General features: G+C 58.1%; 1 protein-coding gene across 1 annotated transcript in view; it reads right to left on the bottom strand.

The window, feature by feature from the left end:
- STARD8 (StAR related lipid transfer domain containing 8) overlaps positions 1-19748 on the bottom strand; it is a 73624-nt gene that overhangs the window by 7786 nt on the left and 46090 nt on the right. The window contains exons 3-6 of the mRNA XM_009287990.2: positions 7932-8003; positions 5234-5315; positions 2677-2740; positions 403-1757 (exon numbers count right to left, since the gene is read on the bottom strand). Of these exons, the coding sequence (XP_009286265.2) occupies positions 403-1757; positions 2677-2740; positions 5234-5315; positions 7932-8003 (1573 nt within the window). The remainder of the gene's footprint in view (positions 1-402; positions 1758-2676; positions 2741-5233; positions 5316-7931; positions 8004-19748) is intronic.

Raw genomic sequence — 19748 nt, 5'->3', positions numbered from 1 at the left:
CCCCAACAGCCAGCGGCAGCAGCAGCAGCAGCAGCAGGGCTGGCAGTGGTGGCCTGCAGCCGCCAGAGCGCACCAGCGACCCGCGCTGCGCTCCCCCTGCCCGCACCGCACCAGGGGGCTGGTCCGGCAGCATCTCCCTCCCTCCTCCCCCCTTCTGCCACGAGGGAAAGGGCGACAATGTCGAGCCAGGGCTTGCAGGGCACCGGCCGGCAGCCCTCGAGGAACGGCTCCGGTGCTGCTCCCCCTGAGCCGTGGGCTGCGCGCCCCTGCTGCAGAAGCACCCGTGGGATGGGGGACGGGCTTGCAGCGGCCCCCTGGCCGGCAGCACGCTGGCAGCTCCAGGACCGAGCCCTTCCCAGGCACGGCGGAGAGGAGGAGGACGCAGCCCCAGCCCGTGCTTACCTGCAGGGCCTGGTGAGCGATGCTCCCACCCCCGAGTCCCGGCGCTCCCGCATCTCGATCTCTTCAGCCTCGTTGAGGGAGTTGCCCGTGCTGTCAAAGTCGCTGGCAGAGGTGCCGACATCCGACATGGACCGCTCTTCGAAGTGCAGGTTGGAGGGTTCCCCTCCCGAGTCCGACTCTTCATCCTCATCCTCCTCGCCCCCTTCCTCCCCAGCCAGGTCGGGGGAGATGGCTTTATACCAGAGCTCCACCTTCTGCTGCAGCCCCCACATGTGCTGCAGTATGTCATCGAGGTTCTCGTAGGTCACCTCCCCATCCTCCTTGCAGAAATCCTCGCTGCTGCCGAACTCTGGCACGTTGTCGTACACACTGACCCGGCTGCCCAGGGAGCTGCAGGAGCCCCGCCGCCGGCGGCAGGCGAAGCCCCGCGGGGAGCACGAGCCCTCCACGCTGCTGCTGCTGCCGCCCCCACCACCTCCCACCAGCCCGACAGGCGCATTCCCCGATTTCCAGTGGGTCAGGGAGCTGCCACCCAAGGGACACAAGCTCTCGATGGAGAGGGATTTGGGGAAGGTGCCCGGCTTGTGGTCCCGGGGGATATAGACCAAGCAATCCCCCCGGCATGCCTGCCGGTGCTGGCACTCTCCAGCAGCCCAGTAGCTGCTGGCTGTCACGGCTGTTTCGTAGTCCTCCAGGTAGACTCCACTGCGTTTCGAGTCAGAACTCACCTTGCTCCCGCCTGAACCTAGCAAGCGGTTAGTCCTGTACGATACCGAGAAGAAGTGTTTTTTGCCACGGAAAGAGGCAGATATTCCTCTTTTAGGGGAGTTGCCCTTGTTGGCTGCAAGGTCCCCATTAGCCTTCAGGGACCCCCATCCTGATGTGGCTGTGATGCTGCCATGTGGGGCCGCCTTCTCGTCTGGGCCAGCTTTCTCTTTGTCCTTCCTTCGGAGGGACTCAATCCTCTTTAGGAAGCTGCGAGACCGTCGCTTCTTCAGCTTCTCCTTGGAGCCCTCGCTGTGGCTCGAGGGCTGCTCCGGCAAGGAGCGCTCACTCACACTGCGGCTGGAGGTGGTGATGGCGGCGGCAGTGAGGATGGGGGACGGGGGGTCGGGCGGCGTGGCTCCAACGCCCAGCGTGCTGCCACTGCTGTGCAGGGACACAGCCTCCGGGTTGGTGCTGAGGTCTGTGAGGACGCTCTCGTGGCTGGACGCCAGCCGCATGGTGGAGCTCAGGACCTCAGAGCCCTGGGAGAGGACGTCGACGGACCCCACCCGGGACCACCTCTTGCTGTCCCTCTGAAAAGCCCACCGGTCACTGATGGCGCACAGGTCTTCCTCCTCGGAGTCTTCATTCTGCAGGCGGTTGAGAACAGGGGACAATCAATCAGTCAGAGTCACAGGGGGTCGGCACGTCCCCCTGCCCCGCTCTCCTGGGACAAGCACCCCAGCGGAGGGCACAGTCCACAGCATGGCCCCTTAAACCCACTCTGGTCCCTTTAACAACAGAGGGCTCCAGGAGCCGCCAGGCATCATTTTGCCCACGCCCAAGGGCCATACTGCCTGGGCAAGGGAAGGTGCTGTTTCCAAGCTACCTCTGGAGAGCTCACAGGCAGTTGGGATGTCCCTGCGGAGCCTCCCCACAAACCCCCGGCCACGCACGGCAGCGCAGAGAAGGATGCAGGGCAGAATCCCTTCCCAAGCCAAAATAAGGGCAGTCAGAACAAGCAGGGATACACCCATGTAATGACTTCCATATGCTAAACACCAAGCTGGCTTGCATTTTAAATGTATTATTCATTAAGGGAAATATAAAAGGTTTTGTTATTAATATGCCAATATTAATTGTTGTTTGTGACACACGGACTGGTTTCACCCGTCCCTCTGGGGTCAGGCTTCCTCCTGGAGATGTGCGGCCAGGGGGTCTCAGAGCCCGGCTCAGCAGAGACCCCGAGGGTGATGCTGCAGGTTGCAGGCACACAGCCCTGCGCAGACCACCTGCGGTTTGACTGCCGCTGCCAGAGGCTCAGAGAGGTGCAGGGGCACGGGACAAACACAGGCGCCAGCTAATTCAGCCAGGCACTTCCAGGGCCATGTCTGTCCTGGGACGTAGTGAAACAGATAAACCAGCAGCGCTGGGTGCTGCTCTGTGCCCAGGGGCAGTCCTGGAGCACACCAGTGTTATTACTGAACACAGGATTGCTGCCCCACCAGTGCGCACACATTCCCCCGTGCCCCTCAGCCCCTTGCCTGCCCTTGAACACCCAGGACGTACCTGTTTACGTTGAAAGTGGACTTCCAGCTTCATGGAGGCACATGTGTTCAGGGTCATCAGCCTCCTGCAAGAAACCAAGAGAGGCTTTACCCTGGTCCTGGCCCCTGCTGGGGCCGCGGTGCTTGCTGCTTCTTTTTTTTTCTGTTTCTGTCTTAGAGCCCTTGTTGTTCATTGTCACCTGTCACCCAGCAGCTGCGGCTCCAGGGATCAGAGGGACATGCGGAGCCCGGCACAGCTCCACGCCTGCTCCCAGGGGAGCGCAGCACCCCAAGCTGCACCCCTGCCCGCAGAGCTCTGCAGGCACCCCGCGCCTCCGCCACCCGCCCAGGCACCCAGCCGCATGCGCCTCGGGCATCGCAGCCAAGGGGTGAAGCTGCCCAAGCGCACGAGTGGCACAAGCCCTTGGTTGTGCGCCAGTGGGGATTTTGCAAGCACAGCCATCGGAGCGGCACCCCACTTCTTCCGCGCAGGCACCTGGACGTCCTGGCCGTGCCTAAATGCCTGCAGCCACCCCAGTGCCCGGCGTTTGCTCTCCTGCAGCCGCAGCATCAAAGGACGCTCATCTCCCACCGCTCCTGCCACCACCGCGCTGCCGGGGCCACACGGGTGCCGGCCACCTCTCAGGCAGCGTTTGCTGGGTGTCCTGGTTCCTTCTGCATGCTGAGGGTTTGCCTTGGCCGTGAGCTGGCCCCACGGATGGCTGCGGGGAGCAGCTGTGACCCCCCCTCTGCTGCCCGTGGAGGAGCAGCCCGGCACGAGGGCTGCCGGTGGCACTTCTGCTATTCCTGAGAGCAAACCCACAGCGGGCTTGGGGAGACCTGTTCCCTCAAGCAAGGCTGCCAGGCCCCCAGCTGGGCCTTTCACCTTTCTCTAGCCTACAGCTTCAAGTCCTGTTTTTTTCTTTTCTTTACACAATTGAATGCATCTCCAACTAATTCACTTTAATCAGCACCTTCAAGAACACTACTACAAGCACTTCTGTTCCAGCGTGCAAATACCAGTCTACACAGCCAAAAACAAACCTCACGGACATTTTACCAAAAATTTGACTAATGCCCCTCTTGCGATCCCACTGAAGCCCCCCGACCAACAGCATGGTCCTGCAGTGCATCCTGCGGCAGGATTAAATGCATGAAGTCTGGCAGAGGGAGCGAGATGGGAGCACACGTGTGCTAGGGGGTAAGAGAACACGTCCAGGGGATTCATTTTCTTGGCAGAGCTGCATTTTCCAGTGTCCTTCTAGACCTTTCTGTTAGCCAAATGCTGCAAGGGGCTACCTCAGGGATTCTAGAGACAGCTTGGGGGGCCGGGGACATTTCTGCCCTGCGTGGCCCACCCAGCCGCACAGGGATGACCTGCTCCAGGTTATTAGAGCAAAACAATCTCAGAAGCTCCTGCGGCCAGCCAGGCAACGACAAAAGGACCCAAAAGCTCAGACAGGGCGGAACGGCCAGAGACCTCTCGTCACCTCCCGCCTCACTGCCACCACCGGGAGGGAAAACCAGGAGCTCGCCAGGCACCCGGGAAGCAGCGCAGGGGATCCCCTCCTGCCTGGCGCAGCAGCCTCTCTGTTGGGAAAACAAATAAGCAACAGACCATTTTCCCATCCCTTCCCTGTTCTGTTTGGCAGCAGTGTGTGTGGGAGGGACGGTGAGAGGCAGCGCTCATTTCTCGGCGTGGAGTCAGCGCGGGGGCACGGGCACGATGATGTGGCCCGAAAGCCAAGGCAGGGCTGAGTCACCCGCAGCGCTGGGTGACACACGGCCCGTCCGGACAGACAGACCATCTGGACAGACAGACACTGGGACGGGAGCAGGGGGGTCCCTCCTTTTGGGTGTTTGCTCTTGCTCACACTGGCAGCGCTGGGAGAGTTTCCCCCCGAAACACATGCTGCCTCCCTGCAGCAACACGCCCAGCAGCATCTCCCAGAGCTATTTTCAGCCCTGCTGCTGCAAGGAGTAGCGTGTCCTGGTGGAAAATGTACGGCAGCGCTGCGTTGCCAGGCGCCGGGATGACTAACGTCACACGAAGCCAGCAAGCACTTGTGAACGCAAAAATCCTTGGTCAGAGCAGCCGACAGAGCAGTTGTTCCAGGGAAGAGGGGGGACCCACCAGCACAGACTTCACCTGTGCAAAGCAAATCACCATGCAAACCCCCCCCCCCCCCCCCCCCGCCACTGCGGTGGTCGAAATTAAAACACAGCCCGAAAGTCACACGAAGAGGAGAATTATTCCTGAGAAATGTTTCTGTTCTCCAGGAGCTCTGTATGTTCAAACCAAAACCGCTGTCGTTTCCCTGGCACCACCCAACAGCCAGCAATGCTTTCTGACTTGAAAGACTAACGAATCCAAACTCCTCGTTGCAGAGGGAGCCACAGCGCCTGAGCGGGCTCTGAGCCGCAGCCGGGGTGCAAGGCAGTCACCCCACAGCACCCACCGCCCTGTCAGCCCCGGGGATCGCAGGCAGCCCGGGCACCTGCCCTGAGCCCTCGCCTGGGGCGAGTCCTTGCGCTGGCTCTGCTGCCTGCGGCGGTGAAGGGGTGCAAGGGAGCGTTACCTGCACAGGGATTTGAGGGAGTCCTGGTCCAGGAAGCTGTGGTCCTTCTTCACAGCGCTGATGTCGAGAGGGAACGACGAGTCTGGGGAGGAAAGCAAGAGGAAAATCAGCAGCCGTTTCCGAGCCAGCCGCTCCATCAGGCACAAGGGCCAGCAGTGAGTGTGGGAGGAGGGAGATGCTGCAAGGAGCAAGAGGAGGAGAGACACCGAGGGAAGCGGGAGAGCAGCGGAGGGGAAAGGCGTGGGAGTCTCCTGGGCCATAAGTACCAGTCGGAAGAAGCCAGGAAGGCTGGGGCATTGCATTGCCACTGGGAGCTGCCACCCGTGACAGCCATGGCTGCGGGAGCGGAACCTACAGAGAGGGATGGTCCTACCGAGCTGGCTGGAAGGCAGCTCTCTGCAGGCAGGATTCGACCCGGGCTCCTGGCAGCAGCTCCTCCCAAGGGATCGCTTTTTCCTCGCAGCTCCAGGAGCCAGCCAGCAAAGAGCAAGAGCAAGACACAGACAGGGGCTGGCGTGGAGGGGCCGGGGATGCCCTGGTGCCGTGGTGGTGAGCGCAAGTCAAGTGCAGAGGTGGGAGGGATGAGCCAGGCAGAGGAGAGAGGTGGAAATAAGCCCCACCGGGCCGGGAGCGGGAGGGCTTGCAGCAGCCCTGATGCTGGGAGGGGATCAGTGTCATGCAGCAGATACCCCTCGCATCACCTCCTGCTCAGATCGCTTCCCCCTTGCAGGACAAACAACCCGGTCACTGCGCCGGGGACCTTGGCAAGCCCAGGACAGTTAAAGCCCATGGGAAAGGCTCCTGCTGGGCTGGGGTGCTAGCCTGGCTTTAGCACTCGGCGAGATGAGCTGATTCAGAAATAAACACCAGCCCTTGGCAGTGCTTTCACACACCCACGCAGGTACCCTGCGCAGCTCTGCTCCCAGCTGAGCACATCTGGAGCCCGGGCTGCCCCTCCTCGGGGGTGCCGGCTGGGCGTACTGCAGGGGGGATAGGGACCCCCTCGGCTTCTCCCCTCAGCATCTCATAGTGGTTTTTGGAGAGTGGCCGCCTCCCTAACACTGCCCAAGAGACATCTTGGTGCCCCATAAGGCAACACATTACCCATGCATTCATCTCTCATCAACAACTCCCTTCTCCCACTGATCCCCCAGGGTCAAGAAAGCCTTTCAGCTCCCCTGGGGAGAACTGGGAGCTGCTAAGAGGTTGCCCAGGGGCAAGAAAGCCATACCGGTATGGTGGTATGGTAGATCTAGCATATCATTCAATCCCCCCACACGCCTCAAAAGCCATGGGTCAGGTCTCCACAGGCTCGCTGGCCTCAGGGCAGTAGCTGGAGGACCACCCAGCGGCAGCACATGCCCAGGGTCTTTGGGCAGTGCTCTTTCCAGGTAAGTTAGGTGAGGGTGGCGAGGTGCCCAAGGGCCTCCATCCAGTTCCCTGCACATCTCTGTGCACTCAGAGACAGCTCTGCTGGGACCAGCTACGTAGGATCTGGACCATTAACCACAAGTGTCTAAGCCCGGCTGTTAATGAAGCTATCGAGTGCAATTACCAAGGGGATGCTGAGCCCTGCCAGCTGGGGAGAAAAACAGAATGAAACACTCAGAGGATGTGGAAAGTTTTGCTCAGAGCGGCTGGAAAAAGGGTTAGTTTATTCATAGACTCCAGCACCCAGCACCCGCTCCTCGCCGCCCCGGGCTGTAAGCACTATTTGGGGCTGACACCTGGGGCTGGGTCTCACCTGCAGGAATCCGGCCAGTCCTTGCACGTGGCCGTGCTAGGAGCCTGCCCCCTAAAATAGAAACCAGAGGCAAACAGGCAGCCTGTAAAGCCATCACCCAGGGGGCAAGAGCGTGGCTCCCGTGCACGTGTTGCGGGGGGCGGTGGAAGTGCCCGGCTGAACAATAGCCATCGCTGCAGCCCGCCGGAGACCAGGCTTCCCGCTATTGTCCCGGCCAGCCGGGGCCGGCTGCAGCCACCGCTCCTCAGCACTGGCCCCCCCCGGCAGGGACCAGCGGTCCCGCCATGGGTTTGAAGTAAACACAGCTGAGCCGGAGGCGAGACCCACCACCAGAGTCACCCTGCAAACCGCCCGTGGGTGCACACGGCAGAGGAGATGGGAGCGGGTCTGTTGGGGGGGTCTGCCCATCCCCTGCGCCCTGGGAGCTGCGTGGCACAGGGACCCGGTCTGCTCCGGGCACAGCTTGCGGCGTACTTGGAAAGTGCAGACCTTGCTGCCAAATAGCATATCGGGGCAGGGCAGGATCCTGCAGGATGCGTCAGCAGGGAGGGAGGGAGGAAACGCTCGCTCTTCACATTACCTACATTGGCTGCCTCTGCGCTCCCACCCACTGCAAACACTCACTGAACTACTGAAGAGCCGATGGCTCTCCAAAGCCTGCCTGCCCTTGGCCTGAGCAGCCGCCCCGGGGACTCCTCACAGCCCTGCCTGAAGGGGAAAAGTTCAGGAATGCAGAAAAGTTAACAGCATGGCTGGCTCTCCAGGCCACGGCCAAGTCCAAAGGCTTGAAGTTTTAACACATGATCATATAATTAGTAAACAGTCCTCTCTGTCCTCTCCTCTCCCCAGCACTTTGTGAGCTCTCCTTGCAGCCACCATTGGCATTTGGTTGAGACACAGGATATGAGACCAGGTACAGGGCAGGGACTGGGATCAGCAGGAGGCAGCTCTCACCTTCGTAAAGCTGGGCATACTGAGGGAATCCCGCCGCTCGCAGCCAGTCACAAGCTTTCTTGGCTTCGATTTCTGAAAGAAAGCAAAGAACCAGCCTGAGCATCCCGGCCGGCAGCAGCCATGCTCCCCGCAGCGGCAGCGTCTTCCCCCCCAGCTCCCGCTGCGGGAGTGCTCCGGCAGTGCCCGAGCCTGTGTTTCATGGGCACAAAGCGGAGGAAATGATCGACTGCAAAAACGGGAACCGGGGAGCCTGGGGATGCGCTGGTGGGCAGCGATGCCCATGCGTGGAGGGGGGTCTCTGCCTAAAGGAGCAGAAACTGCTCAGCTTTAGCCTCTCCGCTAGCACAAGGCAAAGAGGAGGAGGTAACACAGGAGTGATAGGGCCACATGACACAATTTTAACCTCCCAATGAAACATTTTGTTTCCGAACCCACCAAACCAAATACAGTACTTTGCCAGGCAAGAGAGGAAGATCTTTATTTTTAACGATTAGTTCAGAGCTCATCAAAGCTTAGGGCCGGTCACTTCATGGGTCTTTTCCAAACATCCTCCAGAAAAGCCTGCCAAAGAAACCTTTCCTTCTCCCTTGTCCTCCCCACCACCCCAGACCACCCCACCTCTTCTTTCAAGCTGGCGTTCATCCTGGCAAGCACCAAAACCCTGATGGTTTTCTACACCCCCTGCCTGGCCGGTTCCCATCCCTCACACGTGGTTCAGCTATCACCTGGATGAGCCCATCCAACGGCCAGCACTATTTTTTAGCAAATTTCTCAAATTTACAGAACTTGAGGGAAAACAGCCCAAAGCTCACGCAGCCAAAGCAAGCTGCTGCCTGGTGTCGGCAATCCATCGGTCTGCAGAGATTTATACTTCTGATGGTAACAAACATTTGACCTCAAGCGTAGAAAATGGGATGGCAGTTTCAGGGTCTTGCCTGTCCCTCTCGGAGGCACCACCCAGCACAGACTGGACTGAGGCCGGATCCACCCAGAGCGGATTGCAGTGAAACACCCCAATTTCATCACCATCCACCAACAGCCTCAGCCGAGAGCTCTGGCTGCATTTACAATTACAAAGCTACAGCAGGGCGAAAAAAAAATAGCCCTAAACAAGCAGTTCAGTTAAGGACAGGACCAAGCCAAAACCCTGGACCCAAATACTTCAGAAGTTTTGGGAAGAAGGTTTGGAATAAGCATCTGCATCCCGGTCCAAACTGTGCAGCTGTCCTTAGCCGTGCCGTGAACCCAGCCAAAGTCCGTGGATGACCCCTCCTGCCCTCGACAGGGCTCAAACCCAGTAACCCCAGCAGAGACCTCAACCCTGGAGCCCGACCAGGTCAGCCCGGTCCCCGTGGAGCACCGCATCCCTCCCGCATACCCCAGCACCTCCGCAGGGAAAGGCGCCCTGCAGCTGTGACTGTCCAGCTGGGAGGGCACCAAGACTCCTGGTCCATGTGAATGGTCTTTGGTCATGACAGCTCCGGAGAGCAGATCCCTCCCGAATCCGCAGGGCAGGTAGGGTCCAAGGATGGGTACTTCCCACAGCCCCCCGGCCAATGGACCTGCCAGACCCCCCTCCTGCTCTGCTCTGCTCCTCCTTCACTACAACGGAGTCGCTGGCCATGGGGCCATCACAGCCAGAGGCTGCAGCTCAGGTACCCCCAGCCAAGAACAGAAACACCAATCTCCCAACCCGCTACTGCCCTGTGATGTCTTGACCCCCCCTCTGCCCACTGCCCCCAGGGAGGGATGGGTCTGGCGTCCCCCCCAGAGAGGACAGCAGAAGGAAGGGCAGCCAGAAGCAGAGCCACATGCCGAGCTTACCCCTGATGGTGGAGGGGCTGAACTGGTAGAAGAGCATGGCCGGAGTGCCGATCGGCACCGCTCAGCCGGCCAGGCGGTCAGAGGACATGCAGGAGCCGTGTGGCACCCAGCGTGGCCGCGGCCGTGCCGCAGGGCTGGGGAGCAGCCGGAGGCCAGGGCTGCAGTCTGCAGCAGGATGCTCCCGCGCAGGACTGAGCTCGGCCGCCCATCGCCCCGGTGGAAACGAGGAGTCAAAGCACGACATTTCCTTCCCCTCCTTCCCCTCCTCCCGGCTCAGGGGCTGGCGGGGGGGGGTGAGGGGGTGCGTATCTCTCCTCGCCCCGTTTTGGAGCCGGGTCCCAGGCTTTACCCACTGCGGCGAGTCCTGCATCCCCCCCCGGAGCCCCACGTAGCGGGAGCAAGCCCACCAAGGGCAGGGGGGCTCTGCCCATCCCAGGCGGGAGCCCTCCCTACATCGAAGCACTGGCACAGAAAAGGTTTCCAAGTGTCCCTGTCCCAGACGGAGCCGGCGGCCAGCTTCCTCCTCCCGCCCGCCCTTCCCACAGACGTGCTTTCCCAGGGAAGTGCAGGAAAGGACGGGCAGGCAAACACTCCTGCCGAGCACACAAGCGGGGGGTGAACTACCCGCGGGGGGGCACGGCTGCGGCGGCAGCACCAGGGCCACAGCTGAAACTGTGCACAGGGTCACCCATTGCAAGCCATGTCCCCAGCCCTCCCCGCAACCTCCCCGAGAGCTTCGCTGCCAGGGCAAGGTGACGGGGGACCCAAACCCCGCACCGGACAGCCGGCAGCACAAGCGCCTGTCTGCAGCCTCTGCTGGAAATCCAGCCCGAGCCCCCGGGGGACGCTGCCTGGAGACCCTCCGCTGCCTCAAGCTGGGCAGGGAAGCCACGAGCAGCAGCAATGGAGATGGATTTCCAACAGGGCTGTGTCTCCAGATGTGCGGATTCTCTGATGTCTAATAAAGGCTCATCACACACTACACCCACCCCTCAGCAGAGCCGGGAAGAGAGTCTCATTGCCTTCTCTGGCCAGCAAATTATTTTCATGAGCTTGTACTAACTTAATATCTTTGCGATCTGTAGTTTAAATGTGACGGAAATGATCCCATTCGAATTGTATTGCAGGAGGAGCAGGCACGCCGACACCGGCAGACAGGCACATAAACACGCAGAGAGCCTGCGCTTCCCTACGAAACGAGAGGATAAATCCCACAAAGCCGCCTTCCCACCACACACTGAACCCAACCTTGGAGGAGCCCAAACGCCCCCCCACGCACGGGGCACCCACTGCCGCAGAGCTGGTCTGCGACGGCGCGAGTCGCGCGTGCCAGCCTTTTGTGGGTCCTAACCGAGGAACAAGGAGCAGATGAAAACGGGACACAACAAGATGGCAGCGCTTCCACCCGGGCTTTCACAGACGGCTGCAGCAGGGGAAGAGGGGCTGGTGGGTTCCTGGTAATTCCTGCTGGGTTTCCTAAGACGACTTGCGCAAGCCTTCTCTGTCCACATGTCTGCATTACCCCGGCTGTCAGTACCACCACCAACCTGCTGGCCACCTTCACCCACATCTGACAGAGGAGCGAAGACACACATGTACAAAGCTGCTAACCAGTTTCATGAAAGCAGCTGGACAGGTAGATGAGAGGCCCCATTACAGCTCCCGCTTCAGAGGAAGCTCTCTGTGTGAAATGAGCCCTCGGTAAACGCCTGGATGTCCCGGTGGCGGGGGGGAGGGAACCAGCACCAACGCACTTGCTGGAAAAAGCTCCTGACAGTGCACAACCCTTACGAGCCACCAGAGAATCCCCTTCAGGCAAAGCCTCTGCCCTTTTCCGGCAGCTGCTGAGCCTGGATGGTGTTTCCCAAGGAAAAGGCATCCACAGCCACTCCCTCCAACTCTTGTACCCAACAAGGGGCACACGCCGCGGCCCACGTGCCACCGGGGTCCGGTGGGGGCAGCTCCACCAGCTCAGCTGCGCAGGGCTGGCGCTGGCTGCTGCAAAGTGACCTGGCGACGGAGGGCACTGCTGGCCCGCGTCTGCCCAAACAGACTGGGAACCAGGACCCTCCCAGCACGCCGGGGCGAGAGGCGGAAAGCAAAAACAGAGAAAGAGAAGAGTCTCATTTTGCTACTGAAAGTAAAAGAAAAGGATGAAAACCAACATGAAAGTGGGAAAAAAAGGACAAAATTCCCCTAATCACCTTCCTGCACAGTCACTGCACCGTGGCATTTCCCTGGATGTAACCCACCGGCGGGGGAGCACCGAGACCCGCGCCGGGTCCGTGGTGTTTGGAGCCTGACACCTCTCCCTCGAGTGCTTTTGGTGCTACAGCTACCCCACCCCTGACCTGGCACAGGCATGGATGGGGAAAAGCCCGGGAGATGCAATAAAAGCTCTAACACGAGCGAGCTGGAACACCGGAGGCCAACGTAATTACGGGCAGGAAAGCCACTTCCCAGAACCCCGGCTCTGCACTTTCGCTTTAAAAATCAAAAATAAAAAACGAGAAGTCACACCCCATGATCCTGGCTTCTCACAGCAAGTTTCCAAATTCCCCACAAAAAGTCCCACACAGCCAATTACTGTGTGAAAAGAAACCCACATCATAAAATTGCCCATACGTTACCTAATGGAAAGCCGTGAAACCAGCTGCCCGGCAGATGCGGGCGGGAGCTCTGAGCCTCCGGCTGTCACGCTCCAGCGCTAGCGCGGGGAACTCTCTTTTCTTTTTGGTGTGTTTTCTTTCCATCCCGCCTTAAAATAAACTGTTGCCTACAACAGTGACTATGCAGAAGGGAGCTCAGCTTCCCTTCCCAGTCTGTAAACAGAAGTATTTGCCTACTTTTTACAGAAATGACAGAAAATCCTGACACATCTCCCAAAGCAGGGGTTTGTGCCTTCACTGCTTGAGAAAGTGAGGAGCTGAAACAACAGTTTCCCATGGGAAACGCGTATCCTGCTGCTGCTGAAGGTACCAGGGCCGGGGCATTGCCAGTGTACGTGAAGTTAAAGATGAATTAACTCTGGCTGCGACGCCCAGCGCTGTGGTCACAGAAATCAGTGTCGCCTCTCTGAACCGAGCATCGCTCAAACCCATTCGAGGGCCAACTCTGGACCCCTCCATGCTGACTGAAGGCACCTCTCCTCTCCCCTTCCAGCATGCTTAGAAGAGGCGCCCAGAGGAAGCCCCCGCGCTGCCTCCCACGCTGTGCCGGGGCTGCGCTCACGGCGCTGGACTCGCAGCCGGGGCTCGCTGCCCACGCCGACCTGGGCTTTCGGAGCAGGAGAGGCACGCCGAGTTTTACACAGCCACAGGCATCCCCCGTCCACACGCAGTCTGGCACTCAGCACCAATAAATAACAGTTATCTGTTTCCCAGCCTGGCCAGCTCCCAGCACCAGCCAGCAAACCGCAGAGATTTCAAAGCCGCCAGCACGGACAGGGCACAGAGATAGGAATGAGAAACGCAGTTGGATGCTCTCCCAGATGCAGCGGGTTTCCATAATTAACCTTCATGCAGTAAATAGGTCTCACAATTTTTGGGAACTGCTCCTTGCTACGTCGCCAACAAGGAATTGTTCAAATGCCTCCACCACCTCCAGCCCCAAAATGTCCTGTCTGCTCCCAAGGGCATCGCTCCCCTGGGGACAGCACCAAGCAGGGGGGTGATGGCACTGCGGTGGCACCACCAGCCCCGGCTGGTACTGGAGCCCACCGCCGCCCTGTTCATGTCCCAGACAGCTGCTGCGTGGTGCAGATGAACACGAGGGAAATCTGGGAGTAAAAATGATCCTAGAGGTAGCACAGAAATTGCTGGCCAGTGTCTGTGTGGGTGTCGGTACCCGCGCACTGGCCGGTACAACCTGGGCAAGAAGCCCTCTGGCCGCCCATGGGGCAGGGAGACTGAAGCCACTGGGCTTCTGGATCACCTCGTGCACCACCCTCAGACATCACCCCAAGCTCCTCCGCTCCCAGCTGCCCTCCAGCCGCTGGCCAGGTGCCCTCCCTTCCTTCCCCATCGCCCCTGGGCAGTACCAGGCTTCGGCAGATGCTCGCGGAACGTCCTGCCCAGCACCCTGTGCCCCGGATGGCAGCAAGGCTGGAAACCCCAGCTGGGCAGCGACTCCTCAGTTAGGGCAGCGGAGAGGAAGGAAGGGACCTCGGCCGCCGGACAAATTGCTGCTCTACTGTCCAAGCAAAGTTTCCAGGTAACAAAAGAGGCTCCGCTCTGGGTGCTCCCCAGCCCGGGGCAGAGGCGGCTCCATGCGGGGTGTGCACGGAGCCTGCTCCAGGGAGCACTGCAGCAGCCACCCCGGGGAGTGCTCCCCCCCGCCTTATCTCTGCCCCGCTCGCATCTCGGCTCAGCTCCAGGGCTGCACGTAACCACGGTTATCAACTGGATGTGACAGCTTTGGTTTCCTCTCCTGCCAACGAGCCTAACAGTAGTCTCGAGTCTGTTTTCTTCTGTTCTAAAGGAAGTCAAAACATGGCTCTTTGTACCCAAAGCGAGTATAACCTTGTGGTTTGCACTGCAGAAACGCAACTGTAAGACCACAGCCATGAGGAAGTCCAGGGCAATGCCAGAGCTCGGCTCTGTACCACGCCCAGCCAAAAAAGCAGCTTCTCCCCTTGCAGGCTGGCACCTGAGACAGGAGCTGCATCTGATCTGCACAGGGAACACCACCACTTCCAGAAACATCACTTTGAGCAATTTCAATTCACGTTTGCAGCCTTTGCTGTCTTTGATAAAGATTGCAAGACAGCACTGAAGCAGCCACATCAGCCCCAAACGAATGAGGCTCCATCCTACCTTTGCAAAACGCAAACACGTTTGTTACCTTCTTTACTTTAAGAAGGGGAGAAAACTTCTTCTCCCCTTTCAACATTCACTCCTCTGGGACAACAAAGCCTAACGTTCACCTCCAGAGAAGCCAATGTTCATCTGCAGCAGCAGCAGAGCGTCTCTTCCTTTCTTGGGGTGTTATTTTAGACGCAACGGTTGAACAGCCAACATCCATGCTCAAGAGGCATGAGGTGCACCAGCTGCTGGAGGAAAGAAACCAGCTGGGCTGCTGGACACGCCGTCCGCTGGACGTGGCTGCAGGACACGGTGGGGTGGCAGAGACAGACTGAGCCGAGGACCAGCCGGCACCTCCCTGACGGCTTTCCTTTGCAAGGCAGCACTGCTCCTGCCTCTTGCTAAGCAAGCCAGAGAAAGGAGGATGCGGCCAGTCCCCTGGAGCTGGTGGCTGCTCCTCTCTGTGGTTTTAGGTCACACACAGCACGGCAGACTGGACAAAGGCAGATCTGCGTGTAAGCCCGGTGAGGCATTCCCTACGGGGTGTCCCACAGGACATTATAGATGCCTGCTCCCCACAGGCATCTCCACTCCTCAGAGTCTTGTAGCACCTTTGGCCACCTCAGGACACCTCCTCCTGGCCCTCTGCTTCAGACTGCCCCTGGGAGCATAAGTGCTGCGGTAGCTCAGGGGTTAAACGTCCTGTGTTTGAGCAATGCAGCTGCAGAGCAGATGTCTGATGGGAACAAGGGGATGGAAAGGGCACCGATAGGAACAGAAACAAAGGGCCAGGAAGGTGAAGACCCTGATCTGTCCTCCTTGCCTCCCCCACCTGCAGTTTTGCAGCTGCTCTCACCCCAGAGGAACAACAGACAGGGCAGGAACCCGTCCCCTCCTGCACCCCGGGGAGCGCAGCAGCAAGCCCCCCTCGTGCGGGAGGAGGGAGCCCAGCAGGAACCTCGGTTTCCATGTCTGAAGAAGGCAACGGCAAAGCAAGCTCAGGGGAGAGCCAGCCTCCGGCTCCAGCCCACCCCGTGCACCACCCCGAGAAGGTCCGTCAGCGTCGGCACAGCCGACAGCTTGCCTCTGCCCGGATCTAGACTTGGGGTGAAAGGTTACTGCCTTCTCTTTGGCACCAGTTATGTTACTCCCTTCCTGGGTTTCAGGCTGGTATTCACTCTGCTGAGCTGCCGGTATCTCTACGAATGCACGGCTGCGTGCATGGGACAGGGAGAAGCTTTCCAGTGAAAACAGGAAAGTTTTCACCTTTAGAAAGAAGGTGCTGGCGTGGCTGAAGCACCCAGCAGGAACAAGTGATGCTAGTAAGAGTGACCACACTGCAGCAGCAGGATCCATCTGCAGGTCACTACGCTTTACCGAGCAAAGAACTCCGAGATGCCCCAGCACAACCCCGAACAGCTGAAAGAAAAAGATGGCACCCCGCTGGCTGGAATGAAAAGGTGGAGCTCCGCAGGTCCACCTGCATTCCCCCTTCCACACACTCGTGCTCCAACAGCCCTGTGCCTGCAGCCAGCGAGCAACTGCCCACAGGGAAAAGGGCAGCCCGCCCTGTCCAAATGCAATTACTGTGCTCACAAAGAGCCTGGTGCTGCTTGCACAGCCTTCCCAAAGACTGAAGGTTGTATCAGATATTGTGGTTTCTTTTCAAAAGGTACCTAAGCACGTAAGCATTTTTTGCAGCAGCCTGTGCACTACGCCAGTAAGAGAGCAGAGTTGTGCCTCCTCCTATTTAAGCTTCCTAATGATCCAACCATTAATTTATTGAATATATGTTGTCATACACTGGTGCTGCTTGCACAGCCTTCCCAAAGACTGAAGGTTGTATCAGATATTGTGGTTTCTTTTCAAAAGGTACCTAAGCACGTAAGCATTTTTTGCAGCAGCCTGTGCACTACGCCAGTAAGAGAGCAGAGTTGTGCCTCCTCCTATTTAAGCTTCCTAATGATCCAACCATTAATTTATTGAATATATGTTGTCATACATATATGCATTTCTACTGTTGAAGTGGCTGGGGGGGGGGGGGGGGGGGGGGGGGGGTTTGGGGAACCAGCACAACCCCGAACAGCTGAAAGAAAAAGATGGCACCCCGCTGGCTGGAATGAAAAGGTGGAGCTCCGCAGGTCCACCTGCATTCCCCCTTCCACACACTCGTGCTCCAACAGCCCTGTGCCTGCAGCCAGCGAGCAACTGCCCACAGGGAAAAGGGCAGCCCGCCCTGTCCAAATGCAATTACTGTGCTCACAAAGAGCCTGGTGCTGCTTGCACAGCCTTCCCAAAGACTGAAGGTTGTATCAGATATTGTGGTTTCTTTTCAAAAGGTACCTAAGCACGTAAGCATTTTTTGCAGCAGCCTGTGCACTACGCCAGTAAGAGAGCAGAGTTGTGCCTCCTCCTATTTAAGCTTCCTAATGATCCAACCATTAATTTATTGAATATATGTTGTCATACATATATGCATTTCTACTGTTGAAGTGGCTGTGATGGCTGAGTGCTCTCATTGCTGTTATTGGAAACCCAGAAGAGAAGCAAGATGAAAACAGCTACTCAGATGCTGAAGAAAATTAATCCATCTTGCCCATCCTATATCCCACCCTTTCTAAAACTGCACTGTCGTTTTCCTGTTGATCATCCCACGGGTCTCACACGCACTTTGTTTGGACTAACGGACGCCGTCCCTCCGAGGGCAGCCAGCGGTGCCGGAGCTCCCCACCTGACTGCTTTGGTAGCACCAGGGCACGGCATTCGTTGGACGCTGCAGGTACTGGCCAAGACCGCACCTCCCCGACGAGGAGGGATCGCGTCATGCAGTTCTTTTTACATTGACAACAACAAGAGTCCATTTTTCCGCTGCTTGGAAGAGCGTTGGACCCAGCACCAACAAAACGACGCACCCATAGCCTACTCCGACCTCCAGCACGCTCTGAGGTTAAAGTCCAGAGACCTGCATCCCACTGCTGCTTTCTCCACAGCGCTTACACTGCGTGCAGTGCGAGACCCAACACTAGCCATCACTGAAGGCCAAGGAAGGTCAAGACAAAGGAAAATGACAATAGTTTTGCTAAAAAGCCAGAATCAGCAGCAGCTCTAGCCTTTGCAGAGCGCTCTCAACTCCTTAACACAGCATCTGCAGCTGATGCACATTTGCATCTCCAATCAATGCAACCTGCTGCAGTTTCTCTCCTGCACTACCTGCTTAGGAGCTGTCCTCGGCTCCTTCTACTTTTAAATCCAGGCATTGAAGAATAATTACTTGCTTAATACATGAGGGAATTTCCCCCTACTTTTATGCATTTATTTAGAAGAAACACCAGTGTGTGCTACCAGAGGAACTCCACAGAGCAGCATTCCCTCGTGGTCTTTCTGCAGGTTCTTCCATGTTGTACAGAATTATAAACCCATCCAGTTCCCAGCTGAGGAATGCAAAGGCTCCTCTGGCCCTCGGTGGGGGTTCTGCGAGCCCCTGGGGATGGTGAGCCCAGAGCCAGAGCTGTCACAGCCAGTCCGGTGGCCGCCCGAGCCAATGGCCAGGCACTGCCACAGCCCCGCTACAGAAATGCATCCTCGCAGGAAGAAATGGGCACCAATTTCCCGGCAGAGGCACAAAGGGTTGCTTTAGGGCTCTTTTCTTCCCTTTTTAAAGGCTGGAATACAAGAATAAGACAGAACCAAATATTTCTCCAGCTCTGTGCAATAATCTGCCTCCTTTTTCTGCCTCACCAATCCCCTATTGCAGACTCCAAAGCCTGACTCCAAAGTCATCTCCCCTCCTGCCTGCAGCGTGCCCTCGACCAGCAGCCCACCGGCGTTTGCTTTAGTCAGACTCTGTCTATCAACTGGTCCCTGGATCTGCTGCTGCAGCTGGTCCGCGGGGAGCTGTGTGAGCAAAGGCGCTCGGCACTTCTGCACAGACGCCTGCGCATGCTAATCATTGAACTTGTGAAAATCCCATCCCACGTCAGAAAGATCTCTGCAAAATTCAGGTTTTTAACACCACGAAGCCCTGCATGTGCAGAGGACCACAGTACCACCCCTCAGCCTGCAAACGGCACGCTTGAGGTTCATTCACAGAATGGCCCTCCTGGTCTGCACGGCAGTCTCCTCCCCGACAGGGACATCTCCCTGCAGTCCTTCCGGAGGAAACTACAAATCAAGGTGTAAAACCAAAAAAAAAAACCAAAACCCAAGTTTCAAAAGGGAGCCAAGTAACATTTCTCATGCGAACGCAGGTCTGCGTACGCTGGGGCAGGACTTTCACCCTGCCCACGGGGTCTCTCCCATCTGGAGCGTTAAGGGCTCAGTAAGAAGCCACAGCCCCTTCGGCCGTGCCCAGCGCCCACCACCATGGCTCGGGCACTGCTCACAGTGCAGCTGCCAGCGGCTGCTGGGTGGGCATTTCCCTCCCCACCCCGCAGCTTGCTCTTCGCAGCCCTGAAGCCCTCTCCCCCCCTCCCCATGCCCTCCTTTCCTCTCGCTTAAAACTGCTTTTAAGTAAATCAGCGTCGGCAGGCGATGCCACATCCCGCGGCACGGCTGGCACCGGCACTGCCGCCACAGCCACTCCCGCCCCCCCGGGGCCCCCGGCCCCCGCCGGCTGCCGCCCCGGCCACTCTCGCTGCCTGGCAGGAGGCGGGGGTCAGGCTCACGGAAAGGCATTTTGGCTCGGGCTCAGGAAACAACCGAAGGTTAGGAGGAGCTGGCATGCCGCGCAGCCACTGCGCTTTCACCAGCTTGGCTGACTCTGTGAGAAATAAGCCCAAATATTAAAAAGGCTGCAGATCTATTATGCCTACTGCATCTTAAGCGGGGAGCAGAGGGGTTGAAAGAAAAGCCACACACAATGTGACTGAAACCAGCCTGTACTTTGTCGCATCCATTTCCCCTCTCCTTCCTATCACGCACAGCCGCACCCTCAGTACTAGTGCCCTATTTCATCAGGGGTGCAGGGCTCACAACACAACTAACTGCAGCCCCTCTCCAAGGGGGCACGCTCCTGTCTGGGCAGAAGCTACAGATCATTTAGGAAAAAAAAAAAAAAAAAGGTTAAGGAAAATCTGGTCTGTTTTTCAAGAAAAGAAGAAAAAAAAAAAAGCTTAACAACAAAACAAATTATACCTCCTAACCCTTCCCTCACCCTGCTGCATAAAAGCCAAAGCAAATTGGCTCGCTGCAA

Source organism: Aptenodytes forsteri, unplaced genomic scaffold (assembly GCF_000699145.1).
Source record: "Aptenodytes forsteri isolate BGI_AS27 unplaced genomic scaffold, ASM69914v1 Scaffold72, whole genome shotgun sequence".
NCBI lineage: Eukaryota > Metazoa > Chordata > Aves > Sphenisciformes > Spheniscidae > Aptenodytes > Aptenodytes forsteri.
The sequence above is the reverse complement of the archived record's forward strand: the minus strand, read 5'-3'. Positions and strand labels throughout refer to the sequence as shown.